This window comes from Struthio camelus, chromosome 13 (assembly GCF_040807025.1).
Source record: "Struthio camelus isolate bStrCam1 chromosome 13, bStrCam1.hap1, whole genome shotgun sequence".
NCBI lineage: Eukaryota > Metazoa > Chordata > Aves > Struthioniformes > Struthionidae > Struthio > Struthio camelus.
This window is the reverse complement of record NC_090954.1, coordinates 12,157,761-12,171,369: the sequence shown is the minus strand read 5'-3', so window position 1 is coordinate 12,171,369 and position 13,609 is coordinate 12,157,761. Positions and strand designations below refer to the sequence as shown.

Below are 13,609 nucleotides of genomic sequence, written 5' to 3'. Positions count from 1 at the left end.
TTATGGTTACCATTGCTGTAATAACGTGTGTTCATTTAAAAAGTGTGCTGCGTGCTGTTCTCTGGGTGCTTGGATTTTGTTTCTTTTCTTTTCTCTGAAGAATGCGAAATTAAACTGTTTAGCCACTGGGCTTCATAGCATTTGTGCTAAATCAAGGCTTGCATGGTTCTGAGCAGCTAGTTAGAGGATTTGAGACTAATGGAAGGGGGGAAGGATATTTGGGAAAGAACATACTTTGAAGTAAAAAATCTGGATTAAGCTTTTTCATGTCTTGAAAGCCTTTTTTTTTTTTCTCCTTTTTTTCCTCCACGTAACCAAGAGTGAATCTCTCTCTGCTGTTCCACAGGTATGGATGTGTGGGGGTCGCATGGAGGACATCCCTTGCTCTAGGGTGGGCCATATCTACAGAAAATATGTTCCATACAAAGTTCCAACAGGAGTCAGCCTGGCAAGAGTAAGTGGCAGTGATGTTCCTGTTCCTCCTCCTCCTGTGCATGATCGGGTGCCAGCCTCATAGAAGGCTCTGCAAAGCAAAGCTCTCTTCCGTTTTCTCTGTCTCTTAAGCTATGACACATCTTACATCTGCATGACCGTGCAGTTTTCTCCTGTCACCCCACAATGGGAGGCAGAGTTAGGCGTTGTAGTATATACAGCTGTAGCTGTGCAATGGGCAAACTGAGCAGTTTTAGCAGAGGCGGATGTCTAGCATAAAGGGAGGTGAGCCTAGGAGAACTGCAGTCTCTTGTGCAGGCAGCTGCCATGCTCAAGACACCAGCCATTGCAAATTGTCAGGATGGGACTTTGTGATCAGGCATTGACTGTGGAATCTCCAATAAAAACAAGATAGGACTGTATTTGTGTGATAGTTGAAATTTTATAGCTGTGTATGAGCAGCAGGCTGCAGCATGGTGATTGTGTTTTGGTGATTGAAATACCTCTCAGCTTCAAGTGTCACAGTCCACTGGATGAGCGCGCTGTAATTCTCCATGATAGAAATTTCTGTGCCATCTTATTTCTTAATTTAGTGTAGCCCAAAGAGAAGGAAGCCCTTGCTTATCATGCACTAGCTTTCTCCAGTTAATTTCCAAATTGAGAAGGGTTTACATTGCCCTCTGGTGGGAGGAAAAAAATCATACGCACAGGGAGGCTGCAAAACTAAAAACTTCACAAAGAGACCTTGCTGTTCTTGTAGTCTTATGGCTTGCATAGCATTACAAAATTTCTCAGTTTAATAGCTTCACCCTAGTTATAGATCTGAATTTTATTCCTCTGCCCAGCAACGACCTGTCAGAGGGATGGACGCTGTCCTGTCTGTGCCTCCTCTTCAGGAAGGAGCTGTATTTCTTTTGATCAAGCGTTTGAGTCTTGCATTTTCCCACAGCGCTGGAAGAGGATGGGGGCAGGTGCAAGGAAGGCTGTTTCCTGGCATCCGAGATCGTAAAGGCAGCTTGAGATGAACGCCTGGTCTTGCTTTGCGTAGGTTGTGTTTGAGGCAGTGTCAACGTGCTACTTGTTCTTAACATGCTAGTCTTTTTGGTGGTGAATGGCCTTGGAGAGGTGGACAGCACTGCTGGGTGACTGAAGTCGTGACTGCATGTCACATTAGTGTGTTGTGGCACCAAGAATGAACCTGACATTACCAGAAAAGAAGTCCAAAGTCTGAAGGTCTCCTGAATGTGTTGTGTCAAGCAGCAGGGCGTATACCTCGAGAGGGTGGTGCTCAGTGCTGACTTGGAATTGCAACATGGATTAAAATACTGCTTTAGGATTGCAGTGATGCTTGCATTCCCTGTGTGCAGTTATGTCTGTTTCTCCCAAAAGAAGAGACAGAAGTCTCCTTGCAGAGCCAGTACAAAGCTTGAGTTAGTATTCATATGAAAAGCATGATTTTAAGGGTATATTTTAATCTAAAGCAATGTGAAATACACTGCTGACTGGAAGTAAATCCATTGCTTCTGTTTTGAAAGGTCATCATCTGAAAGATGTACATTCCTACTGTATCTCTGAGTTTTTCTTAAATTGTTTTTTGCACAAGGAAGTAGAAAAATAGTGGCAGGAGAGAATGTTGTGAACTTATGCTTTCCAGAATGGGGGACTGCAAATCCCGCTTGCAGAGGGATATAAAAGATGCGGTAGGAAGGACTTAAGGAAAGTGTTTTGTCAGGACCTTTGAATGTTCAGTGGTATTTACCAGCATCACTGTCATCTACTTTTTGGAAAAAAGAAAAAAAAAAAACTTTTGACTACTGTTGTTTTCTTGGCCACGAGGAACTAGATATAATGGCAAGGTGTCAGAATTCTGTTCTGACCTCAACTGAAAATATCTTTCCAAGTCCCTTGGAACTAGAGAATAATAAAAATAATCTTAGTCCTAAAGCTGGAGAGAGAGTGGATATGAAAGAAAATCCTTTCTGAGCAAAACCACAAGAGAGCTGTTCTGAATGCTGATGTCAACAGCTTGTGCAGAGTTCTCATGTAATTTCCCCCCTCTCATTTTCACACACATGGCCGTTACCCACACAGAACTTGAAGCGTGTGGCCGAAGTGTGGATGGACGAATACGCGGAGTACATATACCAGCGTAGACCAGAGTACCGGCATCTTTCTGCAGGGGATGTGGCAGCTCAGAAGGAACTTCGCAACAACCTCAACTGCAAGACCTTCAAATGGTTCATGAATGAGGTCGCGTGGGACTTGCCAAAGTTTTACCCACCAGTGGAGCCTCCAGCAGCTGCTTGGGGAGAGGTAAGCTCAGCAAGTTCATGCTCTGAAATCTGCAGTGGGCAAACAGGCTGCAGTTTCGTTTGTTAAACCAGCATTACCTCTGTGCCCGTTTGCTGTGAGTACGGTGGCATGTGGGTGTTTTTAAAGATCCTGCTTGGTGTGTTTTGAAGACCAGAATTCCGATGGCGTTATGTTGGCCTGCTCAGAGGGCAACAGCAGTTGCAACTGTTTATGCAGCAGTTGCTGTTTGTGCACAGCTGCAAGGAGAAACTTGGCTTGTTTGGCACATTGTGTATTTAGTAGAAGGCAAAAGACTCCACAGGAAGGACGAGGATTAGGAGGCAGCTGAGCAATAATAGAAATTGTATATCTTCAAAGGGCTACACAACTGTTTTGAGCTACTCTGCTCCTTAACTTTCCTATCTGTAAGCCAGGAAAGCCATACCTGGCTTTGAAAGTCAGCTGTACTTACAGAGAAGAATCACAAGGCTTGGACTGTTAAACACAGCAAAACAGTGGGCTCTGCACTCCTCTAACTGATGGTTTGCTGTGTCTTGCAGGTTATTGTATGGCTTGAAATGGGTCCCATTTTGAGTTCCAGTGCTTTCCTTTCAGCTGCAGTCTGCCAGCTCAGTTGTATAGTTAAGTGAGAAATCTTAAGCCTGTCTTCATACAAATACTGCCACTGTTTGAAGCAGCTTAAGCCTTCTTTCCTGTTGGCTGTAACTTGGTAAGAGTTAGGAGATTTAATGACTACTTTACTGTTTCAGATACGCAATGTAGGAACTGGATTGTGTGTGGATACTAAGCACGGAGCCCTGGGATCCCCACTGAGGCTGGAAAGCTGTGTGAAGGACAGAGGAGAGGCAGCATGGAACAATGTGCAGGTAATAGTCCCTCTGATAACCCATCTGCTCCTAAACAAACTTTGGGAAGGAGAAGGTTACATGAAGAAACAAGTGTCTGTCTTTTAAATCCAGCTGGAGCATGATAATAGTGCTGCAACGGCCGTCACTTCTCAAGGGAGCAAGGTGCAGGGCTCTGCCAGATGAACAGGGGGTGCTGGGCACCCCAAAGCCCATATACTAATTATACTTGATTGACTCTGTAGCAGGATGTGGCTTGTGCTTGTGGCAGGGTCTGGAACCTGGCAGACTGTGTGCAGAGCTTTTCCCCCATGCTTTGAAGTTCTCCGAATGAACAAAGGAAAACACAAGAAAACAATATGCCAAAATAATAAAAGAAACCAGTAACAAGGCAGCAGTAATATGTAACAAAGTGAATTTTAACTTCAAAGGTTGCACTGAAAGAAGTGATAGAGGAGCATCATGCATATTAATGAACCTGCAGGTGCATTCAATAACCACTTACTATCATCCTTCTGACAGGAGGCAAATGCATTATAAACACCCAACCATTGCTGGAGAGAGACGAAGCCGGTCAGGCTATAGATTCACCCCCTTGACATATAAGGTGCCAGAAATGACAGCTTTATTATAACAGAAGGGAGGGAAACATTAGTTTGTCTAAACTAGAGCAGCTGAGCTGAGAAAAGATGGAGAAAACAATGCCTCTATTACGAAGCCACACATAACTCTTCAGGGGAATGGCTTCAGTAGTAGGACATAAAGGGTTGTTGCATTATCAATTTTGATGCATGAAAACTAGAAATGAAAACTAATTTACTCAGGCACAATTAGTGTTGGCTTACATTTAGGAAGAGAATGTGCTCTGGATTTTTGTGTAGCCTGAGCCTAAATGGTTGTGGTAATTTCTCTTGCAAGAGAGGAAAGGGACAGAAACAAAGCAGCTGCTTCTTGCAAAAGTTTTTGGCCGTGTTGCTTCAAATATTAGTTCCTTGCTCTTTGCTGATCTTTTTTTACTGCCCCAGGAGATCTTTGTAAAGAGAGATCTTTTCCCCCACCTGGCTCCGAAAGGAGCCCCCAGAGCAGCCCCTGCCCCTCAGGGAATGAGAGGGAGGGAGGTGTGCTGGCTGGTAGCCCTACAGCGCTGCACTGGCTAGTGCTGGTCGTGGGAGGAAACTTGCACCCTGCTAGAGATGCTGTTCTTGTCAAAGTGGAAAGCAAAACATCAGCACGTGCATTTAAACAAGTTTGTCTCTTCTGGGATTTAGTGCTACAGTGCTTAAAACATATAAGCCAAGCCATGATCACTGGACTGAAGATGGAGCTAGACCTGCCTCAGGCAGTGGCCAAAAGCAGATGCCAAGCGAAGAGTACTAGGAGCAGAGCACGCGTGTGGTGTTACTTCCACTGACCTCCCAGCTTCCAACACTGTGGCCTAGGGGATTCCAGGCCTCATCTGCTGGTATCTGGCAGCTTACACCAAGGCCAAGACTCTGCTAGGTGTTGATAGGTTATGCCTAGTTACTAGAGCTAACACCCTTTTTCTTTTCTGCAATAACTCCCTCCCTTTCAGTTCACTGCAACAAAGAAAGGGATCAGAAAATGTGAGAGATCATTGCAGGGTCAGTAGAAGAGAGCGCCAGGAAGCATTTCGCTCGTGTTTGCTTGTCTCGTACTCCTGTGGAGTGGGGTGGGGAGCTGTGGGCCCCCTGGTTTCTTGTCCGAGAAGACATAGGGACACACTCCTCGCAAGGTGACTGCAGGCTGCTTGTGCAGAATAGGGTGTTTACTGACAGTATAACTCAGAGCTCTTGTAGCTCTCGCCCTTTTTTGCTAGCTGGGAAACACTGTAATTGGTCAGCTGCTCGCTTAACCCGTGAGGTGTGTCTGCATTGCGGAGACGCCCAAGGCTGCCGTTAGTACCCAAGCTAACTTGCGTGGCTGTTTGCAGCAGCACAGCCTCATTTAGCATGCTGGGTGGCAGTCTGTGGGGTAGCTGATACAGTCAGTCCTGGTCAGCAGTCCCTGTCCCCAGAGGTGGAATTAGTTTTTCTCTGGAAGTTTTGTCCTTTCCCTGAAGCGATCCCCACCCTGTGGGCAAAGGAGGGAATGTCAGTCTGCTGGTGGAAGCACCGTTCCCTGTACCTGCTGTACCTGTTTATCCTGGCAGATATTCACCTTCAGCTGGAGAGAAGACATCCGTCCTGGGGATCCTCAGCATACCAAGAAGTTTTGTTTTGATGCCATTTCCCACAGCAGCCCTGTGACCCTCTATGACTGTCATGGAATGAAGGGGAACCAGCTCTGGAGATACAGAAAAGTGAGTGTGTGTGTGTGTATTAAAGTGTCAAATTGTCCGTAGGCACCTGGGTTTCCTTAAAATGACGCCACACGTTTTATTCTTCTTTCATGTGGCTTTAGTAAGAGTATTTGTGGGCAGTTTGTTGTCAGTGTGTCCTCAATTAACCTTTATTAGAAAGAGGCAGCTCCCCTGTTCCTCCAGTTAGAAATGCTGAGCCCTGTTCCTCCAGGGCTTGCTAAGTAAAAGGACGCTCTCCTTGCAGTCCAGTCCACAAGTGGCAGTGAGGTGGTGCAGCACCCTCACAAAACCTTTTTGCATGCAGATGTGCTATGTTTATTGTTTTCTTTTGAACACCAGAAGATTATGCCAAAGTTAAATAAGGCGTCATTGATCCTTCTAAGCAATGCTTATGTGCTAAACTAGTGAGTAAGTTTTTGATAAATGCTCTGTCCTAGTTCTTGCAATCTGTATGCACAGTGCCATGGAGTGCCCTCAGCAGAATGAGCCTCTAGGCTGGAGAATCCAGCTTTAGAAACAGCTTTTGAGCTTCCCAGGTCAAATATGAGGATTGGGCTGGATACTGTTGCTAGGGTGGAGGGTAGGGGGAAGGGGGCGGGCTGGGGAGAGAAGGTAGTAGCATGACACGCGCCAGACAGTTAAGTGTGGAGCAAGTTCTTCAGTTACGTGGAAGGTGATAAAAATGGCTTGTTGTGGCATTTTGGCTTCTTTCTGTTGGTTTTAAAATGCCTGTGCTTCTCCAGTTGGCAACTTCACTTCAAACTTCTCTTCTGCAGGACAAGACCCTCTACCATCCAGTAAGCAGCAGCTGTATGGACTGCAGTGAGAGTGACCGAAAGATCTTTATGAATAGCTGCAATCCTTCATCTCCAACACAGCAGTGGATATTTGAACACACAAACTCAACTGTCTTGGAAACATTTAACAGAAATCTTGATCTTTAAAAGACTGGGAATATATATATAAATATATTAAAAAAAATTATAGTTTTTACTGGGGAGGATTACAAAAATTTTTTTAAGAATAATTTTTTTTAAAACAGTTAATGAAGGTAAAAGGGAGAATCTCAGGAGAAGGTGTTAACTAGCAGGCCAGTCTTTATTGTGAAGATGCTGCATCCTTCTCCTCTGGGGATGGTGGAATTCAAAAGGCTTTTCCAGAGCCACTTCTGTGTTGAGACTGGAACAGAAACTCTGTTTAGAGGAGCCTGAATGTGATTCAGACTTTTTTTTTTTTGTTACTGTTTTACTTCCCAATCTGGGTCTGTTGTAAATGATTCTGTTCTCAAGGACCCTTGAAGTACAGTACTTCTTGTAGTTGCTTTACCACCTGCTGAAGCATTCACACACAGGTGCTTTACTTTCCGAAGTCCATCTAAGTAAAATCAAGATTCCAGTCCTTCAATGTCATGGATATATTAAAAAAAGAAAAAAAAAAAAAAAAGGACATCAGAATGTAAAATGAAATTAGTAATTTTTTTTGTCCTAAACCAAACAACATTTTAAACAGATCTAGTGTTATTAAGTTCCAAATGATAGCTCTGATAAAGGAATGCACTCTAAAGGATGTGCGGCCAACTGTTGGAGATACCACTGTAGTTATGAGCAATGAAGAATCTGGGTTTCTGGTCCATTCACTTTGCAGTCAGTTTGTTGCTCACTGTTGAATCATCAAGGTGAAAAATTCAGAGGGCTATTAGCGAAGGCAGTGCTTAAAGGTTCACTAAGAGCTTTTGGGTATCAGGTTCCAAATTTGCCTCTCATTCAGCAGCATCTTAGCATGGACACCTTTAGGGTTTCTCAGAGTTAAAACTATATAAAGCCAATCTCCAGATTTCCTTTAGAGATGTAAAGGCTAATTCAATTTGCAATTGGTGTGAGCAGACTAATTCAGGCTCAATAAGTCTGGGCTGAGATTAGCCATTGGTCTTTATCTGTTTGTTCATCAGTCTGTAGTTTATTCCAGGCATGAGTTCTGTGGTCAATGGTGTTGCTAGGCTTGAGGGAATGTGCTATTAATCTTTGCTTCTTTCCCAGTGTCCACAGCATGTACAGTTTAGTGTGATTGGAAATCTGTTTACTTAAGCTGAGATATGGAATTGGTGGGCCAGTTTCATTGGTACCACAGAATCACAGAATGGTTGAGGTCGGAAGGGACCTCTGGAAATCATCTAGTCCAACCCCCCTGCTCAAGCAGGGTCGCTTAGAGCACGTTGCCCAGCATCCTATCCAGATGTCTTTTGAACATCTCTAAGGATGGAGACTCCACAACCTCTCTGGGCAACCTGCTCCAGTGCTCTGTCACCCTCACAGAAAGAAGTTTTTCCTCATGTTTTCCTCTGATGGAACTTCCTGTGGTTCAGTTTGTGCCCGTTGCCTCTCGTCCTGTCACTGGGCACCACTGAGAAGAGTCTGGCCCCATCCTCCTGACACCTTCCCTTCAGATACTTATACTCAGTCTTCTCTTCTCCACGCTGAACAGATGCAGCTCTCTCAGCCTTTCCTCATAGGAGAGATGGCCCAGTCCCTTAATCATCTTAGTACTCTGTCCATTGTGTAGTCAGTCAGCACTGCAAGGCATTTACCCTTCTGGTTTCACTGCAAGGCATTTACCCTTCTGGTTTGGCTGCAGGATCTGTCAGATACTGAATGAGAATTGTCTCATCCCAGAAGCTGGAAAAAAGTACTGATACTGAGAGATGAGTAGGAGACCATTGACTTCAAGTCCATCTGAAGTGAGTGCATATTAAGAAAAAAAAGTTTTTTAAAATGAATTGTTACAAAAATAGACTTAATAGTTTATCAGACTTAAGTCTTGTACTGAAAATAGGTGTGATATTTTCTAGTAAAAACTGTGAATCATCATGCAGTTAGCCTTTTGCAAAGATGCTGCATAAATCGATAAAATTAGCCCTTTTCCAACAACTGCCTGGCTGCACTTTGTCCAGCTGCCCATGCAAAGAATGCTGCAGGAGGAGGCAGCGTGCAGTGGAAATGAAAGCCTGAAACGCTCTTGGGAAGAGCAAGATAGCTCTCTGGGACTCTGATACAACATGGTTAATGGACTTCCCTTCCTTGGAGGGGCATGAAAGCTCTGCTTTGGGATATCTTTCTCCCCTGTGAAGTCAAGGAGGTTTTTGCCTAGGGTCAAGAAACAAGCAGGCATTCTCCCTGCTATGTAGAGTCCAGAAATAAGCCCTTTCTTATGTTGCCAGTTGTAGGATTATTGTCCATGTTTCAGACCCCCTTAAGGCTGAGCGGTTCTGTGTTTGGAACCTAGGAGCAGAACAGGACAGAACCAGCTGCCTCTTGAGCTGTCAAGTCTGATGCATTGATTGCCAGTTAGGCTTAAAATCACTTCTGCCTCTTGCTGCCTTGAGCTGAGCCCATCTCTGACCTGTACTGCCAACTCACCTGGCACATGCAGTCACAGAGCAAGGGAAACACAGGCACTGCATAGCAGCTAGACTGAGGTTTGGCAAATATATTGCGGTCTCACATCTTGGGAGTGAAGAAAGGAAAAAGTCTCTTGACTAGGTGTTCTTTGTGACAGTTTTGCAGCAGCATTTCTGTGCAAGTGAGGCCAGTGTCAAATGGAGTTGACATCTTAAGTTCTCTGTAATTACAACATGTCTGTCATTAGGAGCCCTTTTCATTCCTGTGGGAGAGAACACCGGTTTCCCTTGCTTTGTGCCTGGCTGTTGCTTTTCTTAAGTTATTCATGCTCTCATTAGTCTAGTAGTGCTGACTGTGGATTGCTAAATGGCCTGACTAGATGTCTTTACGTATGTTTTAACACCTATGGAATAAGAAGCTGTTTGTCCATGGACAGTGCCAGTTTATTATAATTGGAACACAGTCAGTAAATGGTATATAAATGGACTGCAGGTCATTCTGCTTGCAGCTTGCAACATTGGCTGTCTTAGTTTTCTAATGAGAGGATTAGCTTCTGTTGCTAAAATGCATGGCATGCTTTGTACTTGGGCTCACCTTGGGAACAGGGCTTTGGAGTCCTAGCTGCTTGGCTTGCTGGATGCTTGCTTCAGAGAGAACTACAATAATGAGCAGATCTTTTACCTCTTAGTAATGTCAATTTGGTGAGAAAGGACAGCTCTTAGCAGCATGCACCAGAAGATTAGGTAATACTGAGGCAGTTCCTGTTTGACAACTGATCCGCCAGTACGTGGAAACTGGAGCTTTGGTGTGAGTGGTCCCACTGTATTCTTCTCAGTACGGTTGATCAGATCTGTTTTCCCAAACTTTGGGATCTGAGTGTAGTAAGTGCCCCACAAATTCAGTGCCGTTCTGACTGGCTCACTGGGCTTTGAGCTATTAATTTATTTACATCAATTATACTTTTCAATACCCTAGAGGCTTTGCTGACTAATGAGAAGACTTAATATAGCCAGCCATCCACTGATGGAGAAATAGAAGCTATATTTCATCGTCTGCATCTTTAATTGAGCCTTTGCTGGGCAATCTGGTTAATTATTCCAATTACTTTTGGTTATTTGTAAGCAAAATTGCTAAAGCATGAATATATAAGCAAATCTTCACATCTGCATGCACGTCAAGAGTGGAGATTAAATACCAGTGATTATCTAATGCAAAATAAATGCTTTTCTTTTTTTTTTTTTTCCCCCAAAGTATTCAAGCAACCCCTCTATCCATGGCTGCATAAAGTCTGCTACTTCTTAATATCAGAATCCCAGACAACAGGGGCATTCCTGGATATGTTATGTCCAGTAATGATACTTTGATTTGCTCTTGAAGCTCTTGTTGATTTACATGGGTGCTAATCTCTAAGGCCAAGAAACAGAGTAACAGGTTTTGTGCTCTTACGTGTGCAAGATGTCTTTTCTTCCATGCCTGGGAATTAACTTTCTTTTCCATACCATAGCAGAAGAACATATGAGCCTTACTGAAAGGGGAATACAGCATCATTAAAATAAAGATGTGCCTTTTTACATGTAAATGTACAGCAAATGCCTAAACTTGAACCATTTCCTAGTGCCTTGCTGGACAAGAGAGAAGAGGGGAGGGGATTAGGGGGATAAGGGTGTTATGAGAGAGCTTGACTTGTGCAGTGTGTGTGTGTGCGTGCGTGCGTGTGTGTGTGTGTATTTTTTTTTTAAATGTTCAACCTTCAGTGCAAAATTTTGAAAGACAGTACTTCAGAAGCTCCTGGGTTTCTCTGTTAAACTGATATCGGTAATGACTGGGCTTTTTTGTCACTCTTAATAGGAAGACTTGGAAATTATGGTAGCTTTATCTTGGTTTGGTACAGTATATCCACTAAAGCTATACCAGAGGATGTCTTGGTTGGCTTTTAGATGTTTCACTTCATGGTGAAGGCTCATGCATTTCACCTACATCCAAGATTCTGCATTTTGTTCTAAGTATCCAAATCAGAAGTATTCCCAAAGGCATATCAAATCTGTAGTAGAAGTGTCTTTCAGAAAGTCAATGCCTTGCATAACTGGGAAACACTTAAAAGGTGTGATTTAGTCTCTAATACAGAAGTAGCAAGAAAGCAATTTCTATGCATAAGGCTAGTTCCTTTCCAGGAAAGTCTCAGTCAGCAAACTTTCCTGCTCCCCTAGCAGGAAGCTGCTGTGTTGAGACATCAATATATTGAAAGTCAAATAGGCACCACCAGCAAGTAGTACTGCAAGAACAGGGTGCTCTTGTAGCTATTCTAGAATCCTCATAGTAGCTATGCAGGCTTACCCCACTTAGCTCTTTCTCCTACCCCCTAAAAGTCATATGGGACAATCACGTAACTGCTGTGTAAAAAGGGAGAAGCTTTCATTTCAAATCATCTTTCAATATATAGACAGAGAAGCCTAATATAGGCTGGCTTTGCTAGCACGTGGGATTCAGGTTGCATCTGCATCCACTCTGGGTGCTGCATTTCATGTCGGTATTCCCCTTCTATGTTTCTAACCACTCACAACAAAGGAGCGTGATGGTGCTAAACCAGTCACTATCTGACAAGCAGAAATCCAGGTGTGGCTCCCATTCTAACAGAATTATTCAGCATGGGAAGCTGTTTAAACTGGTAGCAAGCTGTTGTTGTTAACATGGTGAATAGTTTTAGGTTAATCTCGGTGTCTGTGGGGTGTCTGGGGGGGTAGCGTTAAAAGGCCTTTCACGGGATATAGTAAAAGGGGAGCCGACTGGGAGACAGGAGTACTGAGACCTGCTCCCAGTTCCCAGTGACCTGTTGTTTGACCCTAAGCAAGGCAAGTCTGCTGCAATTTCCCGGCCTATGTACTATTTACCTTGAAGTGTTTTATTTGCAGACCTAGTGAGTGCTGTGTCCATATCTTAAGACAAGCTGCAGTTCTTCACCTGGTTGGAATGGAGGGGAGAGATTCAATGGGTGGAGAATGGGAAAGCTGACACCTGAAATTTGCAGCAGCATTCATCACTGACATGTCCATTGAATTCATTTCACATTCCTCATTAGCCAGTCAGATTTGCCTTATCCACAATATAAATTTAAAGTGTAACTGAAACTAACTGACCTCCAGCTCTGATTGTTTATTCTTAGTGTCATGCTTTAACTTGGAGATCTGTGTATAAAACTAGACAATGACAGATTATGGAAATCCTAATAAAAATCCTATGTCTGGTTTTTGGCTCTGCCTCTGCTAGCTGAGTATGGTCCCTTATTCACTTTATTCTGAGCTTTCTTGATGCTTCTGTATTACCCAGAAGGCTTCAATGGTTCCAGCAGATGTGAGGGATTTGGAGGCTTTATTTAAAGCCACTGGATCTTTGTGGTCTCCAAACTAGTAGTTCAACTCTAGGAAAAAAAGTTCTAACTAGTCCTAATAGTTCTAAAAGTCCCAATTAGCAAGCAAGCAAATGTGAAAATTGGACAAGGAAACAAGATAAAAACTGATCAGGCTAACAGACTAAAACATTTTAGCCCTTATGAGAACAGTAACAAATAGCTTTAGCCTCTAGGGTGATGAATGGAGTTAGTTTTAAAATGCATTTTCCAGGATCTTGGTGATAAGGTCTAAGTTTGTCTGTTCCTTGTACTGCATGCGTTTTATCTGTAAAACTGGATGGTGTCTTTTGAACCGGTGTATATTTATTTCTGTGCATATTAGGACCAACAACATAATATCTGGGTGGTAAAGGACTCTAGCACTTTACTGTAGTAGCTTTCATAAATCGGGAATCATTGATAGAATGCCTAGTGTTTTTAAAGTTGAATGGACTTCCTTTTATAATATATTTAAAATAAATTTTTAATGTGTTTTCTGAAGCTGTGTATGCAGATATGACTGTCCCTGCCTGTTCTACTCCAGTGACTGACTTCCTTTTTCTCTGCTACTTAAAGAACAAGCTTAGTTACCCTTGTCTGGTGTTTCCTCAGCATAGGTTTCCTCCTGAGTTACGCGCCGCTCTCCTCTGCCCTCCTTGGGAAATGTGCTTTCCTGCTGCCCTTTGCATTGGGCATCAATTGCAAGCTTTGCTGTGCTCATGCATGAGTGCCCAATTAGCTCATGTCTGAGAGCTGTGTTGGGCATACATGACGAGTTTAGGTAGCTGGGGGCTGCAGTGGTGCCTGTGTTGGCCGAGGCCATGAACTGCCATGTGCCCGTCACAGCTGCTTCCCCAGCCAGCTGTTAAATCACTGGGAACACCCCATTGCTCCCCAAAAGGAGCCTGCAGTGCCCTGG

The 13,609-nt window shown here is 43.6% G+C and overlaps 1 protein-coding gene across 2 annotated transcripts in view; it reads left to right on the top strand.

Annotated features, from left to right (window-relative positions):
• The window catches only part of GALNT10 (polypeptide N-acetylgalactosaminyltransferase 10), a 96,601-nt gene extending 83,410 nt beyond the window's left edge, over positions 1–13,191 (top strand). For both annotated transcript variants that reach the window (XM_068959558.1, XM_068959559.1), the window contains exons 8-12: positions 347–454; positions 2,524–2,745; positions 3,495–3,611; positions 5,761–5,910; positions 6,687–13,191. In XM_068959558.1, the coding sequence (XP_068815659.1) occupies positions 347–454; positions 2,524–2,745; positions 3,495–3,611; positions 5,761–5,910; positions 6,687–6,854 (765 nt within the window). In that variant the 3' untranslated portion in view covers positions 6,855–13,191. The remainder of the gene's footprint in view (positions 1–346; positions 455–2,523; positions 2,746–3,494; positions 3,612–5,760; positions 5,911–6,686) is intronic.
• Positions 13,192–13,609: the final 418 nt, after the last annotated feature.